Source organism: Anguilla anguilla, chromosome 15 (assembly GCF_013347855.1).
Source record: "Anguilla anguilla isolate fAngAng1 chromosome 15, fAngAng1.pri, whole genome shotgun sequence".
NCBI lineage: Eukaryota > Metazoa > Chordata > Actinopteri > Anguilliformes > Anguillidae > Anguilla > Anguilla anguilla.
Window position 1 is genome coordinate 28127581 of NC_049215.1, and position 16872 is coordinate 28144452.

The following is a 16872-nucleotide window of genomic DNA, read 5'->3' on the forward strand; positions in this document are numbered from 1 at the left end:
ATTCACCATGACTAATATGAGCATGGGGTCTCTGCCACTCTTCCTGTGAGATAAGGACATGGGCAGGGGTTTGTGCTGTATGGGTAAGATCAGTGAGAATTCCTGAAAGTTTCTGGAAACCAACAGCAGAGGACTTTCTCCATAGAACTTCAAGCAACTGAGCTGTCAGCCACCTTCCATTTCCTCCATGGAAATCATCAAGGTCTGTCTACAGATGTTTGTAAGATGTGTATTAATAGGTTTCTGTAGAAGTGCCACTCCTCCCTCTTCTCCTCAACCCTTTGTTGAGTGAGCTTTTCTTCCTTACCCACTTCAGTGTCGAATCCGTCCTTGGCTGGTCTGACACAGTGGTGGGTGTCACCTATGAAACAAAGAGTCATTCCTACTCTCTGTATCCGGAACATGTCACACGGAGCTTACAGTGCCTTACCACAACCATCATACCACAACCACTCCCGCTCTCCTCCCGCCCTCATCTTCCTGTGTAATTTACCATTTACTCTCTTCACTCTGTGATGGCACCTCCAGTGTTGGATATGTGTATTCAACCTACTTCTACTGTGATCTTCTCCCTTGAGAGAGGTGCCTCTTCTCTCCCTCAGTGATTTGGATATGGTCTGTCCTATCCTTTTTTTCAATTAGCATTCTATTCCATCCACTCTGTTGTCTGTCTATGAGGGAGATATGCAGGTCAAGAGATAAGACGCCAACATCACTTTTAAGTGATGCAGGAATCTGTTGTGCCTTTCACTGGAGATGGAGAAATGTACAACACTAAGGCGGAATCCATCTTTTCTCTGCCAATGACAGAGAGATCTACTGCCATTTCAGTCACTTTAAGTGGTGGTGGTGGGGGGGGGGGGGTTCACTGCTGCAGGTGGTGTCAGTAAAGAGTGGGAGAGGAGAGGGACATGGGGAACAGAATCATCTGCCTTTCAGTAAAAAAAAAAAAAAATCTTGTGTTTTCCTGAGTTACTGGGCTTATTCATTTCCATATTTAAATGTAAATGGTAAATGGACTGCATTTATATAGCGCTTTTATCCAAAGAACTTTACAATTGATGCCTCTCTTTCACCAGAGCAGTTAGGGGTAAGGTGTCTTGCTCAGGGACACTTCGACACGCCCAGGGTGGGGATCCAACCGGCAACCCTCCAACTGCCAGACAACCGCTCTTACCTCCTGAGCTATGTCGCCCCCTGTGTGTTGTGTATGTGTATTGGCTACAATAAACAAAACCTAAGTAGAAAAATTGTGAATGTAGACTTGACTGTCGACTCGAGATAAAAATGTGTTGAATAATAGCTCACGGTTGCTTGACTGCACAGCAGCTAAGTGTTAGCCACGTGTCTCCGCTGGAAAGTGCGGAACTGCATGGTCGTTCTGCTTTTCTCGCGCAGCACAGGGCCGTGGTTTACCACAGGGCGTAGTCCCCTCTTTTTCGACAAAAAAATTTCAATGAAAAAAAAAAAAAAAACTGTCAAATCGCCCAATGTGCGCACACGCATGAAGTTCTCAACTATGTGAGTCCTCTATTCTGCGCTTTGCATGTTGTTCGGATTAGTGCAGAACAAGAGCTTTGCCTATGTAAATAACACAGGCAGCACACCATAAAACATGCCAAACTGGCAGACAACACAGGGGAAACATGAATGGCGTATTTTGCAGAGGCTGTTAAAGGCACATGAGCCAGAGTATTTACAGTAATTAGATTTGGATCTATTTTAAAAGTGTCGGCGTTAATCCCCAGCCTTGGCTCAAAAAAAAACACATCCTCGGTTGACTGGCATCTCATCGTCTCTTGGCTAAATTCAGGACAGAAGTTATGCTAGGCCAGTTGGGAGGACAGTTCAATGAGCTTACCGTGGAGCAACTGCTCACACACAACTTCAAAGAAGGCCCATTGAAGGTCTACATAAGATACATATGCAACAGAGCTTATTCGTTTTCAAAGTGAGAAATAAAATAAAAATGCTGCAATCACTTGTTATCCTGTGCTTGAAGAACAGGCTAATTGTAACTCGGAATGGACATGGCCGCAGCAAAACTGAAATTTTGCCCAATAGATCTGTATTTAGGTCTTTACCTCACCGACGACTAGGGTTGTTGTTTTTCTCCTCGAGGAGAAAAACACACTAGTGTAATTGGATTGCGCATGTAACACGGAGAGTCTTGCCCAATGAAATACAACTTCGCTTTGCAAGCAACTTGTCCATTCAGTCTCTTCTTGCGCTCCGCCCCATCAGTGATGTTGTTTCACTGACGCTCAATCAGATGTACAGAGGGCGAGTGAAGCCCCGCCCATGTAGAAATGTTCTGTTAGTTTGAGCAGGCTGTCTTTGCGGTGCGTTTCCTGCGCGCTTTTCTGGACAAGTAACTAGCCGTCCGCCCTGGAGTATAGAGTTGCGCTGGCTAGAGAGTGAGTACATTGGAGGAACATCTACGTCTACCACCAAAAAGGGAAAAATCGGAGCTGTGAGAATGGCGGTCGAAGAGGAAGGGCTCCGAATTTTTCAGAGCGTCAAAATAAAAATAGGTGAGTGGAAAATGTCTCTTGCCTTACATCTGCGCTTGAAAAACACTGCCAGCGCACGAAACCACTCTTGGTATATATAATTGTAATTCAAAACACATAACCACACTCACGCATAGATCAATCCATAACATAACACTGGCCCTTGGAAATGGATTTTAATGAACCAATTATTTCAAGAAATCTTTGGATTCTCTGTAATTTTCTACGTGATTATGTATTATTAGTTGAAGACTAAAGTGGAGATGGATTTTAACTTCGGTTTTGGATTGCGGGGATGAGAATATACCATGCTGTATTTCTATGTTCATGTAAATATATGGTGTTATCCATGTATTTTGATATGTTTTGATTGTTATACGCCAAAATGTTAAATAGAAACACGTACAGTCTGGAATTCCGGCTGTCTCGGAGCAAACAGCTGGTCAACCAGATGGCTTGATACTCACTTTCCTCGATGTGTTTGCATGTATTTGCCCTGAACTTAAGCAATGGGGTGCATGGCGTTAATGCCGTGGCAATGCCTGGCAGATGTTGGTATAGGGTGACAGCGGTTTAGTTCTTCCAAAGCGTTGCGCTGATGGTGGGATGTAGCCGTGGGGAACTGTAGATCTTCAGACGACGACACATCAGCCATACCGAATGTGGTGGCGAGCGTGACCGTCCACATACAGCACTATTGAATATGGGTCGATTATTATAACAATGTGTATGAATTTTGAGTATTTCGGTGACATGGCTAATTGTTAAACGATCATGGTTCTGCTGCTGGCGCGGTCCTCAGCGATTCACCATTGTGTTGGGATGTAGTCAAGTAATGCGGGCTCTTCCAACGGTCTGTTCTAACCAGACAGGCGAAGGAAGATGTACGCTTTAGCTGCTGATAAATTACGGGCGTTTTAAGAGCTAACGTTTTTGTGAGCAATTTCGTTTATCCATATTCTTGCCTTGACCTTTGAAAGTAGCAATACTGTAATTCATGCTTTCTCGTTTTGACTTTAAGAAAGGGAGGCAGTTGCTTGCGGTTTACCACTGGGTGTAAGCATCAGTGTTCCTACCTAAAACGTGAAACATTCGGAAAAAACAAATATGCTAGCGGTGGGGGTCATGCGTGCAGTAACCAAGCGACATTCCAGATGTCAGATAATAAACAGCACCTTTACCCAAAAGACCATCCGTCTATGTTCTATATTTTAAAATACAATTTATATGTTTATTTAAATATAGGTCATATATTTATAAATATATAAATGCAACGATGTTTCCACTTTTGGTGTCGTTTTTTTGCTAGAGCCTACACGACCGCAGTCTACACGTTAATCCCCAGATTGCCATCATAAAGGCACAGATCAATCGCAGGTAATCTAATCCCATGGGTTCATTGAGCATGCCCAAAGACCTACTTCTCACTATACCTTTACCGAAAACACGTGCCTCACCTGCGCGAAGGTCAATATAGCGATGGCATAGGTCTCTAAGAGGCAAAAACGGCAAAAGTTAAGTCAGAGAACAGAAAACTAAAAACAACAGGTTTTAGTGTGCCACATTCATTCGCCTGTTCTAACCAGACAGGCGAAGGAAGATGTACGCTTTAGCTGCTGATAAATTGTGGGCGTTTTAAGAGCTAACGTTTTTGTGAGCAATATCGTTTATTCACATTGTTGCCTTGACCTTTGAAAGTAGCAATACTGTAATTTATGCTTTCTCGTTTTGACGCTAAGAAAGGGAGCCAGTGGCTTGCGGTTTACCACTGGGTGTAAGCATCAGTGTTCCTACCTAAAACGTGAAACATTCGGAAAAAACAAATATGCTAGCGGTGGGGGTCATGCGTCCAGTAACCAAGCGACATTCCAGACGTCAGATAATAAACAGCACCTTTACCCAAAAAACCATCCGTCTATGTTCTATATTTTAAAATACAATGTATATGTTTATTTAAATATAGGTCATATATTTATAAATATATAAATGCAACGATGTTTCCACTTTTGGTGTCGTTTTTTTGCTAGAGCTTACACGACCGCAGTCTACACGTTAATCCCCAGATTGCCATCATAAAGGCACAGATCAATCGCAGGTAATCTAATCCCATGGGTTCATTGAGCATGCCCAAAGACCTACTTCTCACTATACCTTTACCGAAAACACGTGCCTCACCTGCGCGAAGGTCAATATAGCGATGGCATAGGTCTCTAAGAGGCAAAAACGGCAAAAGTTAAGTCAGAGAACAGAAAACTAAAAACAACAGGTTTTAGTGTGCCACATTCATTCGCCTGTTCTAACCAGACAGGCGAAGGAAGATGTACGCTTTAGCTGCTGATAAATTGTGGGCGTTTTAAGAGCTAACGTTTTTGTGAGCAATTTCGTTTATTCACATTGTTGACTTGACCTTTGAAAGTAGCAATACTGTAATTCATGCTTTCTCGTTTTGACGTTAAGAAAGGGAGCCAGTGGCTTGCGGTTTACCACTGGGTGTAAGCATCAGTGTTCCTACCTAAAACGTGAAACATTCGGAAAAAACAAATATGCTAGCGGTGGGGGTCATGCGTGCAGTAACCAAGCGACATTCCAGACGTCAGATAATAAACAGCACCTTTACCCAAAAAACCATCCGTCTATGTTCTATATTTTAAAATACAATGTATATGTTTATTTAAATATAGGTCATATACTTATAAATATATAAATGCAACGATGTTTCCACTTTTGGTGTCGTTTTTTTGCTAGAGTTTACACGACCGCAGTCTACACGTTAATCCCCAGATTGCCATCATAAAGGCACAGATCAATCGCAGGTAATCTAATCCCATGGGTTCATTGAGCATGCCCAAAGACCTACTTCTCACTATACCTTTACCGAAAACACGTGCCTCACCTGCGTGAAGGTCAATATAGCGATGGCATAGGTCTCTAAGAGGCAAAAACGGCAAAAGTTAAGTCAGAGAACAGAAAACTAAAAACAACAGGTTTTAGTGTGCCACATTCATTCGCCTGAATGAGGAGGGAAATTAAGAATTGATGAGCTGGGGGTGTAGAAATTGGTGAGATTGAGAAAAGTAGCACGAGCAGAGGATACTTGGGAGGAACACTGAGTTGCGTGCATTTGCCTGTATGGTGTGCATCTCAGGCACGCGCTCTTGGTTTCGGAAAATGCCGCTTGAGTGATGAGCGGCGTTTAATTGTGATATATGGTGAAACTGGATTAAAAGGAATATTCATGTTATCCTGTCTGACCTTGAGCACTAGCACGTGGGAGGAAATGGAATCATGAGAAAAGAAAAGAACATTCATAAAGGCTGAATACAACATTCTCTCTCTTTCTCTCTGTCTATCTTCTCAGAAAATATTAATTATTATCTCAGTAAAGCAATTAGTGCTACTTTTCTGTATGAAATGTACTATTTATTATCGTTATTATTATTATTATTATTATTATTTTATCTTTTATTATGCATGGGGAGATCTGTCGCAACTTCAGCTTTCCCTGAATCTTTAGTTGAAAGAAGAGTCATCTAATAAAAGAACGCCGATCAAGAAAGAGGCGACTGGTGATTCTCGTCACCAACATTGTTCCATCCTGTGCAGATGGGTGCCTGTTCTCTGCATATTTGTTTGTGTGTGTGGTCAGTGTTGTGAAAATCTGTGGTTAAGTGAGAAAGCAGTTTCACGTTTTCAAGTAGCATAAAGTTAGGAAATCTCTGCAACTACATATGGCTTTCCCACACATCCCTCGTGCAGAAAATACTGCTACCCTACGAGAGCTTAATTTCTTCTTACACATCCACTGCAGTTATTCAGATTTTTCCCACAATTCCATTGCAGTAGCGTACAGATCATATTAATAGCCACACTGCTGTCACACTGTAATTATTCTGACAGCTCCATTGTAGAAACATGGACCATTGTTACACGCCCATTGGAAACCACTTCAGATCATTGTAATGACTCCATTGCAATAGCAAACACATTTGTGGGATCACAAATTGAGCACGTGCAGTGTCTACTGTGTTGGTGTGCACGGAACTGAAGTTCGGCCCGTTTTTGTATTCCATGGCTGTCCACTGGAGGGGATGGTGTAGCGCCCCCCTCCTGTTGTAAAGGACCCGCTCTCTACATTGGGGGATCGGTAAACCGTAGAAGCCTGCGGTGTACTGTACCGGTTGCCCCGGCACAGTTGGGTTGCCTGCATTTCCTCATCAGTTCCCCGAAAGATGCCGGGAGTGTGCATGCCGAATGGCTTGTGGGTTGCGTTGAGGATGTTGGTTCTGTCCAGGATAGGGGCTGGAGGAGAGGGCCCCGAGCTGGATGTGGAAGTGTGTGGGGGGGACTGCCGTGTTGTCTGGGAATGGGCACAAGGCTTGTGTTTGGTGAAAAAAACTACTTGAAAAGGTGGTAGGTGGCAAATATTACTGTATACGAACCAATAAACTTGTAGTCAGTCATACAGTAAATAGTGCCCTTGTGGAATATTAACAGTATTGCTGTTACTGTTTTTTTTTTAAAAGGTATAGCTACTGTGGCCCTGTACTCCTTTGGTGTTTAATAGCACCTGAGGCTGTGCTCAGCTGTGCCAGTGCTTGGTAGCAGTTTATAAAACTAGCTGTGCGTTCCTTCATTGCTTAGAGTTGCAAAGCAAAAAAAAAAAAAAAAAAAACAGCTGTATAAAGTTATATGGATACTGAAACTATGGTAAGAAATTGTGTATTGTAGCTTGCTACTTATTTGTAGCTGGTAGTATTTATTTAAGGATCCCAGATTGTTACCTATGGAGTTTGCATAATTTATTCTTCTCCTCCCAGACACCAGGCTGAGTTAGGGCGTGTATGTAAGTCCAATTAAAAGCACCTTATAGTTGTCATCTGCTACCAGCCAAACTGCATTGGCTGCTATAAGCCACACACCCACCCCACAAGTTTAATGTGTTTGTTACAAACTCGATTGGGTTGTCATTTTAATCCCTCAGCTTCCGCTGTTTTAAGGCAGCACAGTTTGTGGAAAACACTGGTGTCATGGAGCACTCCTCTACACTCAGACAATAGGGCCTGTTTTCATGAAGGCAAGTAACAAGCAGGCCCAGCTGCTGAGAGGAAGCACCCCCCGTTTCAGGAGTGCTGGACACGAGACTCTTCAAGAAAAAGAACCTTCCTGAATTCCCCCTCCATTGAGCCTCATTTTCAAAAATAAACCAACACAAGCATGAAAATGGACGTCATTTCACTGGCAGAAGTGGACTGTATAAACAGAGTGCGAGGGGGGGGGGGGGGGGGTTGTTGGGGGGGGGGAATGTGCTTGTTTGTATTTATACCTGCAGCAACCAGTAAATGTGCTAAGAAGAGGAACATGAGTTTATGCTTTTGGGATTTTGTAAGCAGTTGCATTGTCTTGCAGAGTGACTAGAATTTGTGTAATGCCATTCTCAGATTGTGAGTCTGGTATTACAGCTTAGAATACCCCCTCATCCTCTGGTGTGATCCAACTTAACCCTTTAAGCTGTGAGATCACAAATGTGTGATTAGAATGTTCTTAGCTGAACATTCTAATGCTGATGTAACAATCACTACTGCTAACTGTAAAAAAGCAATGGAGTTCTAGAATGCTGACTTTATAATTTAGAAAACATTCAACAACAAAAAAAACATTCCAAAAAACCTACACTTCAGAGGGTTAAATGTGTCACTTCTGGGGCCTGTGCAGCCTAGGACTTACCTGGACCCATGAGTTAGGCTGAAGAGTTCTGTCCTGAGGAGGCTGTGGAATATCGCTGTGCTTGCTGAGTGTTGCTTGCCGTTTTTCCAGAAGGAGCACATGTTGTAGGGAAGCAGCACACCATTCTTGGGGTTGGGCCTACAGGTCGACAACACAGGAAACAGGAAAATGCGTCTACACACTTCCTGATTGGCTGGACGGACAACAAAGAAGTGTGTTTTTTCCTGCTCAGCAAGGAGTTGATTCAAACCAGATTTGGAGGTTACATTTCCAAAGAAAAAGGAGAAAAAATGCAGAGGAATGCCCCAGCTTAGCTTTTCACAAATGGCGCATTTAGTTTAGCCTCGTAAGGTTCAGGCCTTCCAGTAAAAACAGCCCCAGGAGTATGCATACCGAATGGCTTGTGGGTTGCGTTGAGGATGTTGGTTCTGTCCAGGATAGGGGCTGGAGGAGAGGGCCCGGAGTTCGATGTGGAAGTGTGTGGGGGGGACTGCCGTGTTGTCTGGGAACGGGACAGGGCAGGCCTCAGGCTCTTCGAGCCATGTTAAAAACTCTTCTGCCTGTTCTGCCTGGGAACGAAAATAAAGGTCCAGTTTCACTCAAGTGCTTCAGCCTGGCCTCTGACGGGCCTCTCTGGCACCTCTTCAGCACAGTTTCCCAAAACTTCCCCTGGTCCTCATTAAAAACACAGGGGGAGGGAAAGTGACCCCCTCTCTCCTGAAGAATTAGGCCATCTTTTACTGGTGACATCATCAGAGAGCTTGAGAGCTCGAAGAGTTGTTTTCAATATCTGTTTCCTTGTGCAGTTATTTCTGTACAAGAACACTTAACACACACACACACACACACACACACACACACACACACATATATATATACTGTTGTCTGACATGCTAATAAATAGTGTTAAAAACATTATTAACCCATTCATTCAGAAATGTAGAAAGTCTATTATTTCTTTCTGTCTCTTTTTAATTCATACATGCAGCAATACTTGATTTCCCTCAAATTTCACAAGCGTATTAGTCGTACATGTGTATTAACCCACTGCTCTCATTCTTGGTCCCTGGTCATGCCCAAACCAGCATCCAAGCAAAAACGGTTCACGGCTGAAGTTTGGCACATTTGTTAGTCATATTTCTTCCACATGCCCAAACCTCATGTTACGCTCGTGTCCGTGAACGTTAATGGCATGGACGCAAAACGTCGTATTTGCATAGAGTTCCAGGCTCAGGTATAGAACGTTCATTGTTTACAGTGTCTGTCTGTATGTGACATATTTTTTTTGTTACTCTTGAACTCAGTCACACCCGTTGCAGCAACCAAACATGTTTTTCCACACACAACTTGTGGCAGCATTGACTCATTCATTTCACATGTGACACATTTTATCAGGGCTGGCTTGCAGATGTGTGCAAGCGGCTGCTTATGGCTATGGGCGGTCCCCGATTTAAATTTCTTGACAAGATTCTCCTGTTCGCATATTCACTCTGTATTCGTCGACACTTTTCAAACTTTATCTCAAACGCACTATCCATTCACCTGTATAGCCTTGTGGCTGTCTGTAGCCTTTACTTTGCCCGGAAGCTTCCGGACCGCCGCGGTGCCCTGTTCGCCCGCGCACACCGCGACGGCTGATGAAAGGCACTGACGTGTCCTCGGCTTTTAGGAGCTCACGGCCATCTTCTCTAAGGTTTCCTCTGATCAGCAGGGGCAGGAGAGTGGCAGAAGTCGGATGTTTGTGTGCTTGTGAAGGGAACAGCCTGAGCAGAGTGACACAGCCTCGTCACCGTGATGTGGGAAACGGAGGCTGTATCTGTGTCTGGTTTTCATGACAACTTCTGGCCTCAGTTTCTCAGTTAGCCCTAACACTGACGTTTTAGCAACATTTCTCGATAAGTGTGTGAATGACTCTTCTCGTGTCCCCACATGAAAACTTTTTCCATCATCTACTCTACGAGCGAACCAGTTGTTGGTATATGCAGCCAGTTAGCTCGTATAGCCAGGGTAACAGTGGAAACAAAAGCCTGCGCACACCCCGGCCCTCCTGGACCAGAATTTCGCACCCCGGGGGGGCTAGCCCCACTGGCACTGGTTTGTCAGGATGTGTATGGATTTCAGTTTAGGCCTCGCAGCTCCTCCTGAGGAAGAGTGCGAGTTGCCGAGCGGCTCACAGTCATCCTCCCTATCAGGATCTCCCAGATTCCTCGGGCCCGAGGGGGAGATAGAGACTGAAACGTTAGACCCGCTTCCTGTTGCCGCTCGCACCGGCGGGACCTCGTGCGCTACCGCAGAGCAGCGGACTGAGGCTCGATCGTCATGGAGGCAGCGCAGCAATCAATTAAGCCTGCGGGGAGGTAACGTACTCGTGAGCGAATACTTAATTAGCGGTACCCTGAACAAAATGACCGTTTTATTAAATTGAAGGCATTGATATCTCAACACATGTGGTTTGATGGCTATTCATTGCCAACGTTGAAGTCCTTGCCGTTAGGCTACGGCTTTACGGACTGATAATGATTTAGATGGAAAAGTTAGGGTTTTTCCATCGCCTTGCACTGCGCATGGCACTGGAAGGAAAGCAGCCATTCCTGTGTGTGTGAGAGGAGGGATCAGGGAGGAATCTGAACACAGAATATAACACAGAAAGTTCTCTCTGTCTCTCTCACTCTCTCAGCCTCTCGCTCTGTCTCACATGCTCTCTTGCCCTCTGTTCTACCCTTTCTCTCGTTCCCTTAACTGCTCATCGTGTTTTCAACTTTACATCTTGGATACAGCTGGAATTCCTTTCTCTCTTCCTCATTTCCTCTTGCAGTGCTATTTTTCTCTCTCTCTCTTTCTCTCTCTCTCTCTTTCTCTCCCCTTGCTCCGTTTCTCTTTCTCTCTCTCTCTCTGGGGCTTGGGTTTCCCAGGCAGGACAGGGGGGGGAGGGGACGGTGCGAAGCAGGGCTGTGCTGGGCCTGTAGGCAGAAGGTTGAGAGTTGGGCAGTACTGCATGCCCTGTTCACACTCCCTCCAGTGGCCTGTTCGCAGATTCTCCAATGGCCAGTCTGCACACTACAGTGAGCACACTCTCCAGCAGCCTGCTCACACACTCCCGAGTCAGAATCTCCTAGGCCCTCATGATTGTGTTTCCCATCGGCGCTATTCCCTATTAACTGCACCAGGAAGTTAACCGTCTGCTACACGTGTGTGTGTATGTGTGTGTGTGTCTCTGTCTGTGTGTTTTAGGTGTATGTTAAGAGTGTGAGAAGCATAGTGCATGTTTAGAGGGGCTAAAAAGTTGGACAGTTATAATATAGAGCGAGAAAAAGAGAAGAATTCCATTTTTTTGTGTTAAATATGCTCCCCTCTGATACCCATCGCTCACACACCTGGCTGGCTGGCTGGAATGCCGCCGCTCTCTGTGTCTCAGTTCAGCTGCCATAGAGTGCAGGAGATTTCACATGCACAGCACGTGCACACACACAGTATGCATGTTTGTATAAAGCATCTCCCTGGCATTTTCGCCGGTGTAAAGCAGTATGTAGCTTCATGCAGTGTGTTGATTGGCTTTTTTCCCCATGTTTAAAGAAACAGAATCTTTAAAAAAAAAAAATTATGCATTGTTATTTTTAATAATAGACTTTTATTTAACCAGAAGGGTCCATTGAGAACAAATTCTAATTTAGAATGACGACCTGCGTAGTCCCTAAGCTGCATGTCTTTCAACTGCGGGAGGAAGCCAGAGTACCCAGAGGAAGCTCCATGCAGGGAGGATAAGGGCTGGACTCAGAACCTCATTCTTGCCAGGCAACAGTGCTTAGCACTGTGCCACTGTGCCTCCTGAATGGAATGGAATTGTGATGTCATAATGTTGCAACAAAGGGGTGAGCTAGTTTGTGTGCAGCACGAGGGATGTAATAGCGTGCCACAGTGATGACATGTTTTTGTAGGCAAACCTGTAACTTCATTCTGCTGTGGGTTCCCTCGGTAGATTCCAATGCTTTTTTCCCCATAGGGATTTCGACTTCTGTAGAAAATAAGGTCTGTGGTTAACATAAGCTTCGGAGAGATTCAAGTTTTTTTCTACGACATAAATGACACCTATTACTGTCTCAACTGTGAATTTCGAAGCTGTTCTGTGCTTTAAAAAAGTTAGTTGCTAACAAGTTGCTATATTGACACTACAGTGGTTGTCATGTGCAGGCAGGCTTGTAGGGAAACTTGAGTGGAGGTTGGCAGAATGTGGCCATTGTTGTAGTTTCAATATAGCAGATTGTTAGCAACATACTTTTTAAAAGCACATAACAGCTTCAAAATATCAGTGGGTGTAATTTATTTCGAAGAACGAAATGTGAAACTCTCTTAAGCTTATGTTAACCACAGGCCTTATTTTCGACGGCAATCGAAATCCCAAACAGGGGAAAAAAGCATTGGAAATCTGCCAAGGGGACCCATGGCTCAAAAACGCTAACTCACTTCCTGGTTTTAGGGACTACTAACTGTGGCAGTCTTGTTTCCTCCTCTCCTTTTTGATATTGCTGCTGCCCGAGTTTCCTGAGGGGTCTCCCCACGCCTCTCCCCTGAGACAGTACTCATATTCACTGTCAGACTGCTGGCGGTGCCCCTCAGGACAGCTCAACGGTTGACCTGGCTAACCGATACGGCGAATCCGCGCCCCCTCACACACACACACGCACACACACACACACACCATCTCATTTACAGCCCATTATTTCCAGCCCCCTTGCTCTTGCCGTTGTAACACGATGCCCACACTCAAATTGGTGGGAATCTCGTCTGGCGAACAGTCAAGACCCACAGATTGCTGCCCGGCGCTGTTCCTGTGACCGAGCCAATCGTGGCATGCTGAGTGGATGTCGATTGTGTTCACGCACGGGCAATTTATTGAGACAGCTGAACGGAGCCTTGGGACATGCCGAAGGCGCTGTTCCACACTCAGATAACGTGTCAGAGAACGAAGACTCATATTCAGTCTCTCACACTCAGATACCGTGTCAGAGAACGAAGACTCATATTCAGTCTGTCACACTCAGTAGGACTCAGATGCACTGTCTCAGGTTCAGCGGCACTGAGCAACTATCAGCCCTTGTGTTTTCCGGTTTTTATTCTTGCACTGCATTTTAATTTTTTTTTTTTTTTGCCATGGCTAAACAGCCTAGTCTGTCTTTTCTGTGTTTCTTTCCCCCAGGGCATATTTGGACCATGGGTGAGGCTAACTCGGCCTTCTGTCCTCGGCTTTTGACCCCACTAATGCCCGTAAGCCTTGTGTGAACGGTGACAGCGGGGTTCTGTCCTGGGCTCTCACCTCTATATTTGATGTGAAAGAGGCTTAACTTAACAAAATAACTGCCTAAACCCTCCACAGAGACAAACACACACTGTAAAAACTGAAAAATGAAACTGTCTTTTTTTTTTTTTTAAAGTAGCTCCATTCTCATCTTCTACCGGCCACTTGAAAAATGAAAGTCAGGCACACTGTTGTGTACGTGTTCAGGCTGTAATCACACCAGTGGTCAGTCTGCTTACTAATTCGAAGAGACTCACACCAAGAAACGGCTGTGTTTCTGCACAGGCCACTTGAGCTGCAGATAAATAAGGCTTGCTTCCTACATTTTGTTGATAAGGGCCAAGCGCCGTTGATATTTTTTAGCTGAAACATCTGAACCGTGATTCCTATTTATCTAATATTATGTCAGCTGATGTTCATTAAATTTCACGGCTGTTGAAACTTCCTGTTCACATTCAGTACGGACAACTTTCCATTTCCAAAGATGAATATCAGAATTTTGTGGAACAGTTCCACTGTTGTGGGAAACCTGGAGCCCATTCTGTCAGGGAAACCAGTAGGGCTGTTTTCACATGTAAAATTAATGGTTTTCAGATTTCTGAAGATCTCACCCAGTGTGAATTTTCACTTAAAACTCGAGCACAAAACAAAGCAAACTGTCAGATTAGATTGATCAGTGCATACTGACAGTAGATGAGTAGTTTAACACACCCATGTCACATAAAGATTTGATGGCCAGTGATATTTTGTGAGCAAGCAAGGTATTTCAGTGAAGCCATTTGTTTGGGTGATTGATATGATGTATGATGCATAAATTTGGGTAAGCCACTGCCCCAGAACACAGAGCTAAATTCAAGCTGCCTTCCACATCTCCCTTAGCATCAGATTAGGGTTTAATGTTCACATATGTGGTAGAATTCAGTGACGGGAGGGAGAGTAATCGCCGTTCCATTTAAATTCTAGGTGCATCTGGGAACACACTCTGGATGACTGATGAGATTCAGCAGGAGGTCAGCTTGACAAAATGTGGAGCAGAGGAATTGTGAAAGAGAGGAGGAGAGAGAGGGAGAGAGAGAGTGAGATAGAGAGAGAGAAAGAGGGAGGGAGGAAAAGGAGGCTGACTCCATTTCTGCTTAATGAAAATCTCTTTTCTACATCTTGTTATTTTTGTCATGTTGTGCCAAGATGTTGAATCTTGGACAGGAGAACAAGAGCATGAGTCAGCCTGCCCCCCAGAGAGGGGGAGGGGGATAGAGAGAGAGAGGAAGAGAGAGGGAGAGAGAGGGGGAGGGGGAGGGGGAGGGGAGAAGAAAGGGGGAGAGAACGGGAGTGGAGATGGAGAGGAGAATATGATCCTTATGTTAAAGTAAAGCAACCAATGGGCAGAACAGGAACGCCTACGGGCCACTGAAATGATTCAGCCCCTCACAACAAACTGGCCACTTCTCTGACCCTTTGAACCAGTGGCTGATGACCTCTGTTAACAAGATTGGAGCAATACATTAACCTCAGTAATTTACAGAGGCAAGCAGGAATTTTGGGCTGGTTGAATTTTTGGCTTTTGTGTGATTCTAAATATGAGTGTAATAATTTTTGCTCAAGAAGCATATTGTCCTGTAAGTGTCACATTGGTTTTATTACTCATTACTGTGCAAATGATCATATCTAACTCTACACACCAAAATATAAAAACATGCACACCAGCCAAAAAAAAAAAAAAAGCTAAACCTTCTGAAGCGCTTCTTCATTATTAAAAAGCATTTGATTCCTTTTTTTTTTACCTTGGATTTCATTTTATAGTTATTTTTGTGGAGTGGTGGGAAACACGTGATGCAATAAAATTCAAACACTAAGAAACTGTGCATGCGGCGAATGTGAACTCAAAGAGTCAAAGAGAATAATTTATCATTCGCAGAACAAAGAGACGCACAGTGCTCCGACTTGAAGCCAGCGGAGCCTGGCTCTGCTGCGCTCGGTGCACGTTATAAGCTTACAAAAATGGCAAGTTTGGGAGATCGCAAGACAGTGCACCCCAGCAACCCTTCCATATTATTTAACTGGGCTGCTGCGGTACTGGGGGGGGGGAGTTTAGAACTGTGTACCACATGGCTTTTGAAATTGGGTAAACGTACCGTGCGTCACCACCTTGGCCACGCTGAACAGGATGCGTGATCTTGAAATTCGCTCACATGTACGCACACGCGCAAGAGCAACTGCCTTTCGCTTTTAGGTGGCCGGCCTGCGGTGGGATCTGTGGTGCTAAGCCCAGGTAAGATTTCAGCACACGCAACGCACCTCATTTCAACTGGAGAAGCAGCAAACTCACAGCAAATGTGGAGATGCAATTAAATAAAATTATTTGAATTTGGGACCAAGACAGAGAGCCAACAGAACAAAACTTCACTTTTTGAACCTTAAAAAAAGAATGTGTGTTCATTACGAGAGAGACTGCATCCCCAAATGAGACTGTAATCACAACCTGGCCATTCAAACAGGATGAGACATGCAGAGAGAGAGAGAGAGAGAGCGAGAGAGAGGAAGAGGGGAGAGATAGATAAAGCTGTAGAGGAAAGAATGAAAGGAGGGATGTTGTAGTGAAAAGCTTAATGCTGTGGAATGACAGGTAGATTTAATTTTCCTTTGTAAGCGGCTGCATGACTCACGTTTGCGCAGACACGCGCATACGCATACGCTTACACACGCACGCATCATGCGTACATGCACAGTGAGGAATTCGCAGGGTTTGCCAGATCTGCAGAAGCAGACTTAGAAAGCAGAGCCTATTCTTAGCGCGCTGCTTGTCCTGTCATTCCCAGGGAGCGCAGTGATGACGTCACCTCTGAGGCTGAGAAAATGTGTCTTCACCCGCAGAGCTGTCTGTCTTTATTTTTACACCCAAGCCTGATTAGCACAGCTCATCGCCCGCTCAGGCTTTGCTCTGAGTCAGGGCAGCACACACACACACACACACACTCACACACACACACACACACGCTCACACACACACACACACACACACTCATGCACACACACACACTCACACACACACACACACACACACTCATGCACACACACACACACGCACGCTCATGCACACACACACACACACACTCATGCACACACACACGCTCACACGCATACGCACACACACACACGCTAACACGCATACACACGCATGCTCATGCACACACACACACGCTTACTTGCATACACACACACGCATACACACACACGCTCACACACACACACACACACACACACAGAACAAGGTTAATGGAGTTTCCGGCTGCCACTGCAATGCCGTTGACTCCAATCACATACTTCCTGTCCAACTGATTGCCC

General features: G+C 44.8%; 1 protein-coding gene across 4 annotated transcripts in view; it reads left to right on the top strand.

Moving 5' to 3' along the window:
- The first annotated feature begins 2308 nt into the window (after positions 1–2308).
- Positions 2309–16872, top strand: part of rasa3 (RAS p21 protein activator 3) — a 52259-nt gene continuing 37695 nt past the window's right edge. For 3 of the 4 annotated variants that reach the window (XM_035394042.1, XM_035394043.1, XM_035394045.1), the window contains exon 1: positions 2310–2534. In XM_035394042.1, the coding sequence (XP_035249933.1) occupies positions 2480–2534 (55 nt within the window). In that variant the 5' untranslated portion in view covers positions 2310–2479. Of the gene's footprint in view, positions 2535–16872 lie in introns of all 4 variants that reach the window. The other variant, XM_035394044.1, reaches the window with a different exon arrangement.